Source organism: Thalassophryne amazonica, chromosome 8, assembly GCF_902500255.1.
Source record: "Thalassophryne amazonica chromosome 8, fThaAma1.1, whole genome shotgun sequence".
Taxonomy (NCBI): Eukaryota; Metazoa; Chordata; class Actinopteri; order Batrachoidiformes; family Batrachoididae; genus Thalassophryne; species Thalassophryne amazonica.
The window spans coordinates 24,268,808-24,287,180 of record NC_047110.1 but is presented as its reverse complement, the minus strand read 5'-3'; the positions used below and the strand labels follow the sequence as shown (position 1 = coordinate 24,287,180).

At 41.6% G+C, this 18,373-nt stretch overlaps 1 protein-coding gene across 1 annotated transcript in view; it reads left to right on the top strand.

Annotated features, from left to right (window-relative positions):
• The window catches only part of lrrk2 (leucine-rich repeat kinase 2), a 205,342-nt gene that overhangs the window by 172,961 nt on the left and 14,008 nt on the right, over positions 1-18,373 (top strand). Inside the window, 11 exon segments of the mRNA XM_034175890.1 lie at positions 4,139-4,165; positions 7,352-7,390; positions 7,392-7,442; positions 7,444-7,467; positions 7,678-7,714; positions 7,717-7,867; positions 10,559-10,720; positions 10,938-11,004; positions 11,006-11,095; positions 11,097-11,112; positions 13,550-13,650. Coding sequence (XP_034031781.1) covers positions 4,139-4,165; positions 7,352-7,390; positions 7,392-7,442; positions 7,444-7,467; positions 7,678-7,714; positions 7,717-7,867; positions 10,559-10,720; positions 10,938-11,004; positions 11,006-11,095; positions 11,097-11,112; positions 13,550-13,650 — 765 coding nt within the window.

The following is an 18,373-nucleotide window of genomic DNA, read 5'->3' as shown; positions in this document are numbered from 1 at the left end:
ACTGACCAATTGTTAACCTTGTCCTTTGTTTTATCTGTTTTCAGTATTTATTATTGCATTTTAACCTGTGAAGTGCTTTGTGACTTATGTCTGTGAAAGGCACTATATAAATAAATTTACTTACTTACTAATATTGAGTGCACATTTTACAACATCATAAAAGTTTTAAAACATGCACACATCATCAAACGTGTGCACGGCATTAATAAAACATGCGCACATTCTCTCCACATGCAAAACATTTTGCGATGACACTTGCAGGGCTCCGTAAAAATAGCTGTTTTTACAAATAAAATGGAATATTTTACAAAAGCACATTTATCTTTAAACCAACACACGACACACGTCACAATAGCGTGTTGGTTTGCATAATGAATGACTGAACCAATCAGTGTTTAGCAGAGGCACTTTTACCCAGAATGCTTTGCGGTCTGTGTTTGTTACAAAACCTCAGAATTAGTGCCTTATTCAACATTAAAAGATATGTTATATTTTAACTTTGTACAAATGACAGAATTGACATTAATGGAGTTATTCTATCAGTATTTTCACAAAACCATAAGTTAGTATGACTTTATTTTTAAAGCTCTCCGCCTGACCGGAGCGTGCCTCTGTGCTGAGAGCGCTGTAATAAACAATCGCTTCCAGCAGGGGCAGAATGTTAAAAGAAAAATGATGATTATGGTTAGTAGAGAGCTGATTTTGTGGGTGCTCTCAGGATTCGTCTGTGCTGTGTTCTACAGGGGGCAGCATAGTCAAACATTCTGGCTCATTCTTTGGGTCTTTTGATGCTTTCAAAAGCGATCGTGTTAAAAATTAATTTCAGCTTCTTAGTAATTGCAAATGTACCAGAGACAACACCGGAATTTATCGGTTATCGATTATCTGTGACTTCCGATACATTTTTGGGTGGTTTATCGGTTTATCTTTATCAAAGATAAGTTTTCAGTTATCTTATTATCTGTTATCGAAGTTAATTTTTTGGTTATCTATGCCCACCACAGAATGTAAATCTATGCTACCAGCCCAGCAACACCTCAGTAAAGTGATAATACTATCAGTTATCAAGTTGTTCACCAATGAATATGGCTTTATACACCCTTCAGAAAACCATTTTACCATATTCATTGGTAAAACAACTTGATAACAATTTTATCATATACCTATAAATGATAAATGCACGCAGAACACAATGCGCATGCTCTCCCTTCGCTCACTGCCTCCGGGGGTACGGATGCAGGACCCGCAAAGAATCCAAGTCATGACCACGGAGCTCTGTGGCTGCGGTTACCGAGACCATGCAGCGGGCACTGTGCATCAAAACAGCGAGCGTAGTCTCTAGACTTGGTGCTGGAGTTGGATGCAGCTCGGCACAGCAGACAGGGGGGCAGTGTGAGCAATCGCGGTGATGCTGACCGGCCCGCATGATAAGGACACAGAACACAGTGCACTGTTAAAAAAAAAAAAAAAAAAAAAAAAAAAGAAAAGAAAAAAGAAGCATGCAAAATTGCACTAAAAAAATCCACGAAACTGCGAGGCCGCAAAAGGGAGTTACGTTCTAAAAATAGCCCGTGATAGGCAAAATCCGTGAAGTAGTCAGCGTTATTTTTTACAATTATTATTTGAATTTATTTGAATTTGAATTTATTTATTTATCTGGCACACAGCTGAGCAACAACAAAGGCAATAACAAAACATAAAAGAAACAATGTACGAAAAACCTGTGTGGCCGAAAGGGTGAAGGCAGAAGCAAAGCTTATAAGCACCCTCCCCTTATACCATTAAAAATAAAGAATGTATATATATACATACACACACACACACATATATATATATATATATATATATATATATATGTATATATATATATATATATATACATACACATATGGTCATAATAACTGTACAAGAAAAGAGAGAAGAAAAAAAAAGGTGCATAAACAATTTAACTTAATCACAAAATTTCAAAACACAACCAAACAAGAAAGAGTGAACATGTTGGGTGAGGAAGTCCTGGGCTTTGTGCAGAATTGCAATGGTTTTTGACATTTTAGTTTTAACATAGTTAATATGTGTTTTCCAGCTTAATCTATCATCAATATGAACACCAAGAAATTTTGTATCTGTTACAATTTCAATATCATGTAGTAATAGTTTTTTGCTTAAATTCCTGGACTTATTCCCAAATATGATACACTTAGTTTTACCAAAATGGAGATAATTTATTTAAATCAAACCATTTTTTAAATTTATGTAATTCGTTCTCCATCTTGTCTAGGAGCTGTCCCAAATGATCCCCACTACAAAACACAGTCGTATCATCCGCAAATAAAATACAACTGACATATTTAGAAACCAAACATATATCATTAATATACAAAAGGAACAACAGTGGCCCAAGGACTGAACCCTGGGGCACCCCACAAGTAATCTTCAAAAACTCAGAATTTGTCCCACCAAAGTGGACACACTGATACCTACTGTCTAAGTAGCTCGCTATCCAGTCATGTGCCAATCCCCTGATACCATACTTCTGTAATTTGTTCAATAGCAAGGTATGATCTATAGTATCAAATGCTTTCTGTAAATAAAAAAATAAAAAACCCTACAGTATATTGCTTATTTTCAATCGCGTTGGTAATTTGTTCAGCGAAATCCATCACAGCCAGCGAAGTAGTGCGATTCTTTCTAAAACCGTATTGCTGCTTGCTAAGGATATGATGTTTAGTTAAAAAATCATTTAACCTAATTTCAAATACCTTTTCCAGAATTTTGGAAAATTGTGGTAGGAGGGAGATTGGCCTATAATTGCAAAAAACATGCTTGTCACCAGATTTGAACAATGGGATCACTTAGCTATTTTCATTTTATAGATGTTTTAAGGCTGTAAAACCCCTCACTACACACTTTATACACTTTTCTCAAACAGGCATTAACATTTTCTCACTTTTCTCTCCTGTGTAAACACTCAAAGTTCAAACCTTAGTCGAAAAAAATAGATTGTTTTCCTATAAATAATTATGATGGCTTTTAGAACTAACGAATATAATTTTAACGATCAACCTACGAGATGGACTCACCAGTATTTCACAGTTCCTCTGACCGTGCCTCTTCGTCGTGGTGCCACTCCACTGTCCGGATTGGCTGATTACTCGGGTGGTATGAAAAATATTACCTGTCCGCGAAAAGGGTGTATTGCTATTTATTCTTTAGTGTTTTATCCAATCATATTGGTGTATCATTTATAGGTATATGATAATGATCATTATTATCACTGTACCGATGCGTTGCTAGGCCGGTAGCGTAGATTTATGGTGACGCTACCTGGCTATACCCGCCCGCTGTGCATAAACAGCAGGCAGAGTCCCTCCATCCAGATATTCGCCCTCGTCTAACTCAGGTGAATATCTGTCATTTTGGGTGACTGGGCATGGACGTCGGTCCTCTGAAAATGCATACTGCCCTCTAAAAGCATGTTATTGTATTATTATCCCTCTCCAGCTTGATTATATTGGCCTCATGTCTTTATAGTCCAGTTGTTGTTTCATATGATAACTCAAAGTGTCAGATATATCCTAACAATCACAACACACATTAGTTTAGGCCAATTGCCAGAGAATGAGGCTTTTTTTTTTTTTAATTCTTCCATCTTGCCTCTCACATAGTCTCCATATCCATTCGCCAGTCCATGATGCAGGTGTCTGGTAAGCGCACGTGCAGCGGCATCTCTTTATTTCTTAAACATTGTTATTAGGCTTTAGGTAATATTTAAGTAATATGCTTAAAATACACTCAACAAAATATAAACGCAACACTTTTGGTTTTGCTCCCATTTTGTATGAGATGAACTCAAAGATCTAAAACTTTTTCCACATACACAATATCACCATTTCTCTCAAATATTGTTCACAAACCAGTCTAAATCTGTGATAGTGAGCACTTCTCCTTTGCTGAGATAATCCATCCCACCTCACAGGTGTGCCATACCAAGATGCTGATTAGACACCATGATTAGTGCACAGGTGTGCCTTAGACTGCCCACAATAAAAGGCCACTCTGAAAGGTGCAGTTTTATCACACAGCACAATGCCACAGATGTCGCAAGATTTGAGGGAGCGTGCAGTTGGCATGTTGACAGCAGGAATGTCAACCAGAGCTGTTGCTCGTGTATTGAATGTTCATTTCTCTACCATAAGCCATCTCCAAAGGCGTTTCAGAGAATTTGTCAGTACATCCAACCAGCCTCACAACCGCAGACCACGTGTAACCACACCAGCCCAGGACCTCCACATCCAGCATGTTCACCTCCAAGATCGTCTGAGACCAGCCACTCGGACAGCTGCTGAAACAATCGGTTGCATAACCAAAGAATTTCTGCACAAACTGTCAGAAACCGTCTCAGGGAAGCTCATCTGCATGCTCGTCGTCCTCATCGGGGTCTCAACCTGACTCCAGTTCGTCGTCGTAACCGACTTGAGTGGGCAAATGCTCACATTCGCTGGCGTTTGGCACGTTGGAGAGGTGTTCTCTTCACGGATGATGCGAAGGAGATGTGTTGCACTGCATGAGGCAAATGGTGGTCACACCAGTTACTGACTGGTATCCCCCCCAATAAAACAAAACTGCACCTTCAGAGTGGCCTTTTATTGTGGGCAGTCTAAGGCACACCTGTGCACTAATCACGGTGTCTAATCAGCATCTTGGTATGGCACACCTGTGAGGTGGGATGGATTATCTCAGCAAAGGAGAAGTGCTCACTATCACAGATTTTGACTGGTTTGTGAACAATATTTGAGGGAAATGGTGATATTGTGTATGTGGAAAAAGTTTTAGATCTTTGAGTTCATCTCATACAAAATGGGAGCAAAACCACAAGTGTTGCGTTTATATTTTTGTTGAGTATATGTTTTCACTGACCTGTTCACAAATGGCCTGAATATATAAAAAATATTCTTGTTTGACTGATAACCGCGGGTGACCACAGGTACCTAGCTAATTTTGGATCTGCCCGCGCGTCACTGTTCAGCTGTCTTCCAATCCTTCAGTGATTCTTCTCTCCGAGATGGAAGCAAATGTTGCTTGCAACACCAAGAAAACAGCATCTCCACCCACCTGGAGGAGTTCATCCCCAATACAGGAGATCGTTGCAGCTTTAACCCACCTTCAGATGTTTCACCACCTTTGTAAGCTCTCTGAGTTTCAGAGGTTCACACCTGACCAGCACAAGAACCCTGGCATGAAAGATTTCCAACATCAATGGAGGACAATTTTCCTTGGACAGCTGCTCAAAGTAGCTGGGACAACGGGATGGCACAACAGAAGTATCTGTCAGGACCACACCATCACGTACCACAACTGTGATGGGACAAGGTCTCACTTTGGAGCAGAGGTCACCAACCTTGCTCCTGGAGATCACTTGCTCTGCATGTTTTCCATGTGTATCTGCTGCAGCCACAGCTTATTTGTCCAGTGTGGCATTTCCTACCTCTTAATTGGCTGAGCACACCTGACTTAGTTAATTAGCACTGGTAGCGCAGGCAAAGTTGGGGGGCAGGTGATGTCTTGGAGCCAGGTTGATGATCACTGGATTGGAAGAATGCAGTGCCTCACTAGAGTACAGATGGTGTTACCTGCTCGCAGATTCCTTTTAGAAATACGAGGTCTCTTAGATAATAAACCGACCCTTTTATTTTTTTTTTTAACTATATGGATTTGAATGACATGCGATTACACCAATCATGCTTGAACCCTCGTGCGCATGCGTGAGTTTTTTCACGCGTGTCGGTGACGTCATTTCCCTGTGGGCAGGCCTTGAGTGAGATGTGGTCCCGCCCTCTCGGCTGAATTCCTTTGTTTCACACGCTGCTCGAGACGGCGCGCGTTGCTTTATCAAAATTTTTTCTGGACCTGTGAGGAATATCCGAGTGGACACTATTCGAGAAATTAAGATGGTTTTCTGTGAAAAGTTTAACGGCTGATGAGAGATTATGGGGTGTTTCTGTCGGTGTAAGGACTTCCCACGGAGCGGGACGTCCTGCAGCGCTTCCAGGCGCTGTCGTCGGCCTGTTTCGAGCTTAAAACATCCTAATTTAAGGCTTAATTCACCCAGGACATCGTGAGAGAACAGAGAAGATTCAGAAGAGGCCGGCATGAGGAATTTATGCGGACATTCCACTGGTTTAAGGACATTTTTTTAATGAAAGACGTACGCGCAAATTCGCCGAGTCGTTTCCGTGACGACTCGGACAAATCTGTGTGCGCCGCGACAGGAAAAACACCTCCGTGTTGAAAACCATTTGTAGAATTCAGGCGGCTTTTAATGGCTTTCAACAAGTGAGTAACTGAGAAATTGTTTAACAGCTTGGGCATGTTCCAACTTGCCCGTTAATATTTCCCTAGGAGGTGTTTTTCCTGCCGCGACCCCCCGCGGTCGGGTCCAGCCCGACATGCGACTCTGCCCGCACGTTCTTTCATTACAAAATGACCGTTAGCAATGGAATGTCCGAATAAACTCCTCATGCCGACTTCTTCTGAAAGTTCTCTGTTCTCTGACGACTTACTGCGTCAACAGAGCCTGAAATGTGGAAGTTTTCAACTTGAAACGGCGAGACGCTGCCGCCTCGAAGCGCAGATCGCCGTCAGGCGCCGTGGACCGTCCTTAAAGCGACACTACCAGACCAAAATCTCTCATCAGCCGTTAAAATTTTTACCGAAAACCAGCTGAATTTATTGAATGGTGTCCACTCAGTTGTGCCTTACAGTTTTGAAAAAATTTTATCAAACAAAGCAACAGTCTCTGAGCCATTCCTAAACAATGAAAAAAAATCGACGAGCGGGTGGACGACTCCTCACTCAAAGCCTGCCCACAGGCGAATGACGTAACCGACAGGCGTGAAAAAACTCTCGCATGCCCACGAGGGTTCAAGCATGTCTGATGTAATCACACGTGATTCAAATCCATATGGTTTTTGAAAAAATAATAAGGTCGGATACTTTTCTAATAGACCTCGTACCTCCTTGTCTACCTTAAGCCCTTAAGTTAAAATCTTTTTTAACTACTTTGAGAAGAAATCCCATCTTGTAATTCCTTCAACATTAGCTCATCATCTTCATAAACACCTAAAGCCATCTAGGAGGTCAACATGCTTTTGTGCATGTTAACTACAAAATCTGCAGGTTAAATACATGTAAGCCTTCTGTCAATCCAAGTACATTACTGTTACTGCTGCTATCATTTACATTGTTATTTTTCCTCTGCAGTTGTATTTGTCATCAGTATTTATTTATGACTTTTCCTGATGATGATAGTGCGAAATGCATAAATGTGGCATTGCCTGTGCTTTGTATACAGGTGATGGGTGGCTTTGGAACGGTCTATAGAGGCATCTACAAAAAATGAAGAAGTAGCTGTGAAGATAGTCAACAAACATGCATCTGAGCTTTACATCCACAGGCCTCCTGAGACAGGTACTTTTTTAAATTCTACAACTTGAGAACAAAAAGAGCCATATCATTCTGGAAATTACTGTAAGCCAGCATTTATTGCCCTCCGTAAAATATTCAAGAACAATCCCTCTTCCTGCTGGTCTGAGGAATCTGTTGCTTTTTGGTGGTTGCCAACCTCCTTCTGCCACTGTCTGACAATTCAACTTGTTGCTGTTGACATTTTCTTTCCAGGAGTTGGCAGTTTTGGGTCGTCTCTGTCACCCCAGCCTAGTAGCCTGCTGGCCGCCGGCCCCTCACCCAAAGTCCTTGTTATGGAGCTGGCTCCGCGAGGCTCATTGGACTCTTTGTTTGGACGTGGCAGTGGCAGCCTCAGTCAAAAGCTCCAGCACAGGATAGCTCTGCAGGTGGCTGACGGACTCAGGTACAGAGTTGAGGAGTAATGATATTTCAAGTCTCTTTCATCAGAAAGAGAGGAATCTAACTCCAAACCTAACGAAAATCACTGGCCGATGGGAGGGAGCATTTTGCAATTCCATAGTTGTAGTCGAGTGCAAAATTGGTAAAGCAGAAACTTAAGTGAATGTAAATGTTTGATGGCCATGGATTGTTGATTGACTGAAGCCTTTTGACATTTGAATGTAGACAAAACGGATGTGCTGATTGTTGCACCTGACTCCTAAATCAAAAGGATCATAGGGCTCTCTTTTTGTAGGTGAATGCAAGTGGACTTGCACAGAGAGTGCAAACCCATTTGGGTCTCGTCACCAGGCCACATCGCAAGTTAAGCTGTGGGAAATACAGCGGCAAACAAAAGACCTGGGGCCTCGTACAAAGTGTGCATATGCACAAAAACCTGGCGTACGCCCGTCTACACGTCCACGGGCAGATGCATCAAAAGTGACAAGCATGAAAATGTGCTGTGCATCATGCAAAAGTCCTGGCTGGCGTATGCACAGCTATTGTGCCATCTCTGACATGTACAGGTGACGCAGGGAACGTTACTAGTGTGAAAACATGAAGCCATCAGAGTGATGTGCACATCAGCGACACACTGATGAGCAGTTAACACACCCACATGTTTGCAATTATATGGGTGGATATAAACGCATGTGCAAAGTGATGCGTAAAATGGCACTAACAATGGCTGCTTTAGCGTTGTTAAATGACCTTGCAAATGGTGCAATCCGACATGAGTGTGTATTCAGGGAATGGCTCTGAAACCGATTTCGATTACCAAGGCCACTGTGTCTTTGTACGAGGCCCCTAGGATGTGGATTTCCTACTGAAACATGGCGTACACCAAAACCCAGAAACTGGCGTAAGCAGAAAAATATTCAGATGTATCAAAGTGTGCGTAAGCATTAATCAACGCGTGTTCCTTTTGTACATCCCACTGAATGTGGAATTGAATGTGGAACCAGACTCCCCCCTGGCCACGCCCCATTTAAATATGCAATTTCATGTAAATAAGCCCTTTGAGCAGGGATTCCCCACGACGTCACATCAGACAAAATTATACTACAGATGACTGGAAATTACGTGGAGACACGCATAGACAGTTTATTCGATACGCTGTTAAAGGGTTTAATCATGAAACTGGAAAAATGTTTGTGGGAGCTACGGAGCATGTGTGTGTGAGGCTGACACGCAAAACAGCGCACACACACTGATGTTAAAAAGGTGAGGTGCGGTTCTGCTTACAGTGTGACATTCACAATTTACTCATGCGTTTATTGACAAATACGGAACACAAGAAGCCTGTTAAGAAGCTCTGCAGCTCTCACCATCAAGCAAAAATAAAAAAAAATAAGCCTTAATAATAATAATAATAATAATAACAACATACTTGAATGCGCACATGCCCAAATGTGGCCGCGCTGGTTTACATTCAGATAAATTACACAAATACACTATTTACACAGCAAGCAGCTGCTTAATTGCCCCTTGTGGGATTAATAAAGTTGTTTGATTGATCGAGCAGCTGCCATTGTACACCATGCCAAACACCAGCCTGATGCGCATTTGTGCAGTCAATAGCTCCGATTACATGGAAACCAGCTCTCGCTGCAAATGGTGCTTTAATATTGGAATGGGATGTATCTGGATGACTTTGGGATGATTGCGTTCCACACAGCTGGCATGGCTTGACTCAAGGTTGACTGGCACACTCCTGACTAATTGGCCAGCTCACGCTGAAATGCCCGTTTCCAGGAAGTGCAGCATGATCAGCACCTGTGTGGACACGGACCCCCACCTGGCTCCTTGCCGTATTGCACTCTGGGACGGCCGCAGTTCTGCGCGCAACTCCAGTATCAGTGGCCTTGGTAATCAAATCAGTTTATGAGTCCATTATTTTCATTTACAAGTAAATCATCGCGTTCCCTGAATACACGCTCGTGTCACATTGGGTCCTCTGATGCTAATGCAGCCATTGTTAGTGCTATTTTATGCATCACTTTGCGCATGCTATTATATCCATCCATATAATTTCGAACACGTGGGAGTGTTAATTGCACATTACTGTGTCGCTGATGTGCACATCACTCTGATGACTTCTTGTTTTCACACTATTAATGGTTCCCAGCATCACGTACGCCAGCCAAGATTTTTGCATGATGCATCGCACATTTCCACGGTCATTTCACTTTTGATACATCTGAACGTTGGCCTGAAGACAGACGTACGCCAGGTTTTTGTGCGTAAGCACGCACTGTATGAGGCCCCTCGTTTCCTTTGTAAAAGAGATCCCGATCTCATGGGTCTAACCTGGTTAAATTAAATTAAAATAAACTGGAGTGTAGACAAACACAGCACGTGATATCAAGGAAGCAAACTAAGTCTATTTGGTCTTCGTTATCTTTATTTAAAATAAAGATTTTTTTTTGTGTGTGTGCCAGTATCCGGGTATGGATCAAGGAGTTATTATTTTACCATTACTGTTGATGGGTTTTTAAGGTTTTGATTCTACATCTATGTTATAAATACAATAAATTAATTAATAATATGTAAACATTAACATTATATCCTGTGACTTTTTAAAGCCAAAATAGTTCAAGAAATGATTTAATTTTTTTTTTAATGTTTTGATTGAAGATTCGCTAATCTTTATCAGGTACCTCCACTCACACATGATCATCTACCGGGACCTGAAGCCCCATAACATCCTCCTTTTCAACCTGAAGACAGACTCGGAGATCATTGCAAGATGACGGACTACGGCAGTCGCTCAGTACTGCTGCAGCATGGGTGTGAAGAGCTCAGAGGGCACTCCAGGGTTAGATGTTGGCCTTTGTGACATTTAAGATCTCTAAGTGTTAACACATTTTTAAAGTGTGAGCTACCATGTTGAGTTTTCAGACATGACCATAATGGAAATAAGTGCTTCTAGCTTCTAAAGTGGCTTCTAAAAGAAGTAGTATTGTCAGTAGTTACTAAAAAAAAAAAACAACAACACCAAGGCTTCTGTAAACTGATTCAACCATACATCTGAGACAGGTTTTCCGAGCACCAGAGGTGGCTCGGGGTAATGTGGTCTACAACCGCAGGCTGATGTATTCTCCTTGGACTCCTCCTTTATGATCTCCTCACCTTTGGTGAGCGAATTTCAGATGGCATGAAGTTTCCCAGTGAGTTTGATGAGATCGCTGTGGCATGGAAAACTACCAGGTATATTTTAAGTCTGTCTTTAGTCGAAAGTTCTCAACTCTTCAGTGACCTTTCACAAAGAAGACTAGTGAGGAAAGCCAGCAAGATGCTAATGACACCTACATGAAAGCGAAACTGTGCCATAATGCAGCTTTTGTCTGGTGCATCACCAGTTCTACAGCGTCATGGTGGAATGACACAAGGAGGGCTGTCTTTAATAGAAGACAATTGAAATTTCAGCTAGTTTTCCAGAAGGCACATGGAAGACTTGAGGTGAAATTTCTAGTATAAAAATGCTTCTCTGCTCCAATCCAACATGAACCTGCAGCTGGTGATGCTACAGACAAATGTTGCACTATGCACGATTTGCCTAAAGGCAACTTGCACGAATTGATCCCCACACTACTGCCACACAACTAGATGTGCCAATGCATCCCACTTAATGCCATGCTATATAAAATAATAATTTCATAGCCGATGGTTGGCATTAGCTCTCAGGACTTGGCTGATTGGAACCATTCTCATCATCGCTCAAAGATTCACAGAGAAATTATCTACAGCTACAGGTTGTCTTGTGCTTCATCCTGTGGTGGAGAATACATTTAGAATCTTGCTCGAAGGCAGGTTATTTATAATATATTCTAATGGATTGGAACATCAGTTGCATTTTCATTCCTTCTTATGAGTTAGATAATGTATCTGTAAAGTTATTTTATTAGGGCCCCGTCACACTAGAGTATGAATGAATGTTGTACAAATCACATGATTTTGAAAAACAAACAGAATCTGAGCCTCATTTGTATATGACAGACATTCATACAGCTGTGTACAAATACCCAAAATGTGGTATGGAGCCAGCATAAATGATTCGCGGAATTAGTGCAGGCAGCACCTGAATCCATGGGACTATCCAGACTGCAAGTCCAACTGTCCCACACGACAAAAACAAAAAACAGAATAAAATAAAAAAGACAAGGAATTAAAACAACACAGCATGAAACCCCCACAATGACGGTGTCGCAAACCAAACGGTCCGCCCTGCTTTCACTGCGCATGTGTCATTTTGAAGCTCAGCAGCACCATTTCTGAGCATCAGCAGCGATTCAGCCCGATTATCACCTCGTTTCTGCTTCAAACTTTACTCCAGTCATCATCTGTCTCAGAGACAGATGTCTAAGCTTTTGTACAACAATCATTTCTACATAAATTCAGCATTACTTCATCATAAAACGGAGGACTCGATCAAGCACCACAGCAACTGCTGCTGCGCCTACGTCATTTCACAGCGTCAATAACAACTCGCCATTATCGCCTTGTTTCTCCTTAAACTGACTTTAGAATGATTTAAGAGGTTTTACTTTGCCATCTGATGGTATAACACATTCTTCCCTTTGATCACTTTGGGTGGAGAAGTCAGAATCAGACGAGCTGCTGTGTGGCCCAAATGACGCATTCACAGTGAAAGCAAGGTGGACCAACTTTTAGGGGCGTCGTCTGCAACACCGGCACCCCAGCTCAGGGTGGGAAGGTTCCAGCACACATGCCTGCTCTTCTCTCTCTCTCTCTCCTCTCTCTCTCTCTCTCTCGCTCTCTCTCTCCTCTCTCTCTTTCTCTCTCTCTCCTCTCTCTCTCTCTCTCTCTCTCTCTCTCTCTCCTCTCGTCTCTCTGCAGCTGTGTATAGCATGCCGTGCTGGATGGGCGGATTCATGCACGAGCCATGAGGCAAACAGATGAGAATGTATGGATGAAGGAGGCACACATACACCCAGCGCTGCGATCAACTGTTATCCCGGCCGGAGTGACAGGATCAGGAGTCCTTGCGTTTGCTGGTGCCTGTACAAGTGCCAGTGGCTGTCACTGTCACATGGATGCGGCCATGGTGCCAGCTCTGTCGCTGTAGTACTTGACTATTATGTATGATATCTGACACATATCTGCCAAAAGGGGGATTAAATATAGGTATTAAGCTGAATGAGTTTTTGCCCACCCGCGGCGCACCTGCGCCTTTCAGTCCAGCCCGGCTGCAGGCTGGCTGGCGTGCGGCAAGTGGTTCTATCCAGTGCCGTTCCAAAGGAGATTATTTATCGTATTCATACTGTGATGGCTCTGTAATATAGTTGCGAAGTCAGTCCTCCATATGGGTCAGATGTTGTAACAGTTGTATGATTTGTAATCCAGCTGTACCCGGCCCATTCAGCCGGGCTGCAGTCGAATTGCATGAATGTCATTCGAATATCAGTTTGCATGGCATTTACATAAACAGTCTTCAGACATCATCAAACCGAGTTGTCATGGCTGTTTGATGATCTACCTCACGAGTCTTCTTGCGCGTCACTCAGTTTTTGAGAACTGCCTACCCCAACCACAATGACTAATGTAAATGAAATCAAATAAAGCAACACTGATATCAAAGTTAAACATGAAAAAATAGTCATCTCTGCCTGTCTGCTCTGTACAGACCCAGTAAATCACTATGGCTGCTCCCCGTGGTTAAGCTACCAGGCGCTGATGAAGGACTGCCTAAAGGAAAACCCTCAGGATCGACCAAACTCTGCTCAGGTTAGCAGCTGAAAACAGAACTGAAGAGCCACAGTGTTTTGTTTTTTTCACAAGTGCCAACCCTCCTTTAACTTTCACATTGCCATCTCAGCAGAATTCTCTTTTGTTGCTTGGAACTGTTCTATCTAAAAACTCTAACTGTTCTATGTAAATATTCTATCTAAAAAAAGATGGGTGAAAAACAGGCCACGAATAAAGCTGATTTGGGGTTTTTTTTTATATAACTTTACATACAAATGAGGACCCCTGAGCAAAGATCCACATGTGAGGATAAATACAAACATCTTCATTCAAAGTCCAGGGGCAGGCAACGGTCAAAAAACAGGATATTCGGTTTGTGCAGCAGCCACATCCATGAGAGGCATTGCAGTGGAAAAAGTCATTAAAATCAGGAGGTCAAAACACAGGAAGCTAACATATCAAGCACGAGAGTCCAAGAGAGTAGGCTAGAAGTGGAAACCAGGGTCAAGCAACAAATGTCGGGAACAGGAACACACGAAAACAAGAATGCTGGAAAGTTAGGTGTTACACACAAGACAATCTGGCACAGTAATCAGGGTTGATTATTGTTTATTTATTAGGATCCCCATTAGCTGCAGCTTTGCAGGGGTCCACACAAAACAACCACCACAATATACAGTAATCAAAAATCAAAACTGCATTTAAAAATATCTAAAAAATAATAATAAAGGACAAAAAAAACAAACCAATCAACTCCCAGTCAAATTAATCATCACATCTGGTCAATCTATATACATGAAAAACTTGTCTGTAAATGATCAAAAAAAAATTCAACCCAGATTGCTAGCTATGTCAGTAAATACTGCTTTAGAAGTTCCTTAAAAGAACATTCATTTGAAATAAGTTTAATGCATTCCAGGAATGAATTCCATTCCTTCATACCCCTAAATATGATTTTTTTTTTTTTTTTTTGGAATTAGTCCTGGCAATGAGGACTAATGCCATAATGAGGTAATGAGGAACAGCTCAGGAGAAATGCAAAAAAAGGACAGAAACAGAGGGAATGTCAAAATAAAACAGGAAGTGACATTGATGAAACAGAAATGTGACTATCTCCTTGTGGAAATGTGTCACACCTCAGATAATGGATTTATTCTAGCAAGATTAGGTTTAATATATATAAATAGGCAGATTTGTTATGTGAAAATATAAAAGTAAAATCATATGCTTTATGAATTTGTTCATATTAGTATCAAGTGAGAACATAAGCATTTTGACTGCATGCAAATTTATATTCAAAATAATAATCTCACTGGGTTATTCAGTGTCATCAATTAATGCTGCCTCCCATTGCAAGTTTGTGAGGCCCCCTTTGCACAGGACGGTAGCAGTTGTGCATATGTTGTGCACCTTAAAATGCACCTGATCTGCAGAGGGTGCGTGAAAACACCTTTCTGTGTAACCACTTTAGCAGCCCTTGTGCGGTGTTGTTGTCTTATGTGGAGTTTCTGTGCTACAGATGACATAAATATTTTGACATATATGCTGGATTTTGAGCAGTTTGCCGTCATATTTTATCACTGTTTGTGCGCACTCAGAGAGAGAGAGCGAGAGGGGACAAAAGCCTAATATTAAATGGTTAATTTTTCACACTTGTCACATCACTGGACAATTAACACCTCACTGGCTGGTCTTTTTTTCTGGCTTGAAAACAATTTAGCCATAAAAAATGTAAGCAAAATTTTTTTTTAACTATTGCAGAGACTGAAAAAGTCACGTTACTGTTGTGCTGTGTCCTCCTCCGAACAGACTGATGCTTCATACTGAGCTCTGTGAATCAAACTCTGGAATATACAAATCATGGAAAAAAAGGACAAAACTGTGGCGAGTCCACAGTGAACTTAATGTAGCTATTTCTAATTAAAACATTTCAAGCGAGGTGTTTTCATGCAGGTGCTGTCAGGTGCATGGTAGTGGAAAAAACACACATGCACACATAATCCAAACTGAATGTGCACTAAACCGAATGTGGAAAGATTCCTTTAATATTTAGCTTGTTTTGTCTTCCACGGTGAAAGGTTTTTAGTTAATTCGTGCTACAGGTTGTCATCATAACAGTAATCGTGGTGCAGATTACTTGACTGAGGTGCCTGACGTGATGTGCCTTCACTGACAGCCGAGCTGCATGTCCACTTGTGCTGAATTAACACCAGAACTCCAGAATGAACCATTAGCCACATGAAAAGTATGAAACAAATATCTCCATTCAGTTTTGAACAAGCATAAAGCTTTCCTACAAGCTCTGCAGACATCAGCTGACAAAGAACTCATTTTGCATTTATAAGAGTGCTTTATAAAATGAACTTTTATAAAAATCACAGCACAAGCCCCGCTCATTGTGCACCTGTTGGCTGTGATATTGAAATTAAAATAATGGTCTTTTTTTTCCAGAATTCACATTCAAACCCGCGTCACTCCAGTCATGTTAGAGTGGATGATCTGCTGTTGCCATGGCAAAAATGCCACGGTCATTGTGTGCCCGTCTGGTGGTCTTGGGGTGGTCTGTGAGGTGTTTCTGTGTGGCTTGTGAGGTATTTGTGAGTCCTCTGGCCTTGGTGACTCTTCTGTATCTCGTGTCATGTTCCTTTGTCTGTCTACCCTTCTGCAATGTCAGCACCCTAAGATGGGAGCCAGTGTCAGGAGCTCTGGCTCCAGGAATACATTTAACATCAGCCGGCGTCTATAACCTGACTTTGCGGGTGATAGAATCCCCTATCACTAAAGCCCAGTGTTTCGGCCTGGAGATAGGAGTGGGCTCAGAGAACTCAGATCAGGCATATCCAAGGGAGAAAACCGGTTCACAGTTCTCAGTGGCAAGTGTGATCGTGGTACAACACCCAGGCACCAAGCCCTACGTGACTTCCTCCGCCTAACCACAGTTCGAAACAGCTGGCATTTCTAGGCTGATGCGAATGAGCATGCTAGCTGGCCCAACACTAATCTCATCTGGAGTGCCTGTAACATCTATGTCTACTGAGCTAATAAGCTGTTCTAGCTTACGGACACCACTCTCTAAAAGAGCCACTCTATCTGCCAGCATCACGCAGGATTAAAGTGTAGTGTACGTTGTGCACCAGAAGATTCACGAGTATAGCCAAGCAAAGGCGAGCTAACCGCTAACGAATATGCTAACCACTCCTAAGGTTCACACAGGAATAAAATAATGAGCTAAAATTCACAGCAGTTACACTGAAAAACTAACAGAAGTATTAGACTGGTAGAAACAGTAATAAAAGAAACGGGGAGGAGGGGAGGAAATAAAACAACAGTAAACACAACAGTAAAATAATGAGCTAAAATTCACAGCAGTTACACTGAAAAACTAACAGAAGTATGAAAGATATGGGGGGGTCAGCCTAGCTAACACAAGCTAACCACTAGCATTAGCGCTAGGTGTATTTTTTATTCATTTTCTTTATTGGTATAATAATGGAACTCTAAGAAAGACATGGACCCCTGCAAAGTTGGAGTAACAACATGAAAAATTAGACTAAATTCTCACGCTCAGCCATGAGAATATCATATTCTAACGCCTAAGCGCCATGGGCGTTCCACATGAAATTCTCCTCGGAAGTGGGGGTGGGCATGTGCACAAACTCGGTCAAATATTATGTTTGTTGGTCCACCCATTTCAATAAAATATCTGATTTCCTCACAAATAAAGAATAAATCACCTGTCGGTGTCTGTTTTTTCCCCCATCCACTCAACACTTAAAGTCAGTTTTCTCTGTGTTCAGTCCAGAAATGCTGCATGTGCTCACTGTGTCCCACTCTCTCGCACTTAAAATGGCAAAAAAAAAAAAAAATCCAGGGAGCAGGAACGATCTGTCTGAATTCCCCTCAAAGTTTTGAACATGCACAAAACATTGAACTTGCACAAAAGTTTCTGACAAACTTTGTGGACATCAGCTGACAAGGAACTCATTTTGCTGGATCGAAAAAGGACTTTTGTCTGACATAAACAAACAGAAACTGATAGTAGCTCCTTCACCGTGTGACTGTGGCTTGTACAAATTTGAATGAATGAATTTATTTATTCAGCACACAGATGAACAATAACAAAAACTCATAAAAAGAACCACTTAACAGTATGCCCATGTGGCCGAAAGGGAGTAGGCAGAAGGAAGCTTATAAATACCCTCCCCTTATGCCATATAAAAACATTGTAAAAACTCATTGTTTTTTTGCTTTTTACAATATTCTGGGGGGTCATGAAATTAATTTATTTTAGGTGGGCATTTAATAAACTTTAATAATAATAAAATAACTAATTTCGGGTGGGTGTTGAACCAACTTTCTTCCAAAAAAAGGGATGGGCTGATGCTTGGCCCTGGGCCCTCAGAAGTGCAAATATAGTATCTCCGACTGTTAGGCAGGGGGTACGCGACCTCCAATTGCATCAGGACCTGGACCTTTCCTCTCCTTAACACACTGAAAAATGTTTCAGATCATTCCCATGTCACCATGCATAATGTTCTGCTCAGGAAAAGCATTTTTAAAAACAAAGTTCCTCACTAAAATCATTGACATTATGAGCATTGTTTAAAAAATGTTCTGTTCATTAGACAGCTCAGCATTGTACTAAATTGGCCACTTTCAACACTGTGTCCTTGTCAGTAACTGCAGGCTCTCCCATGCAGGGTGTGAATTGTGGATACTGGATGTTCACTGTTTTGTCCTTGTTGCTACATTTAGCAGGCTT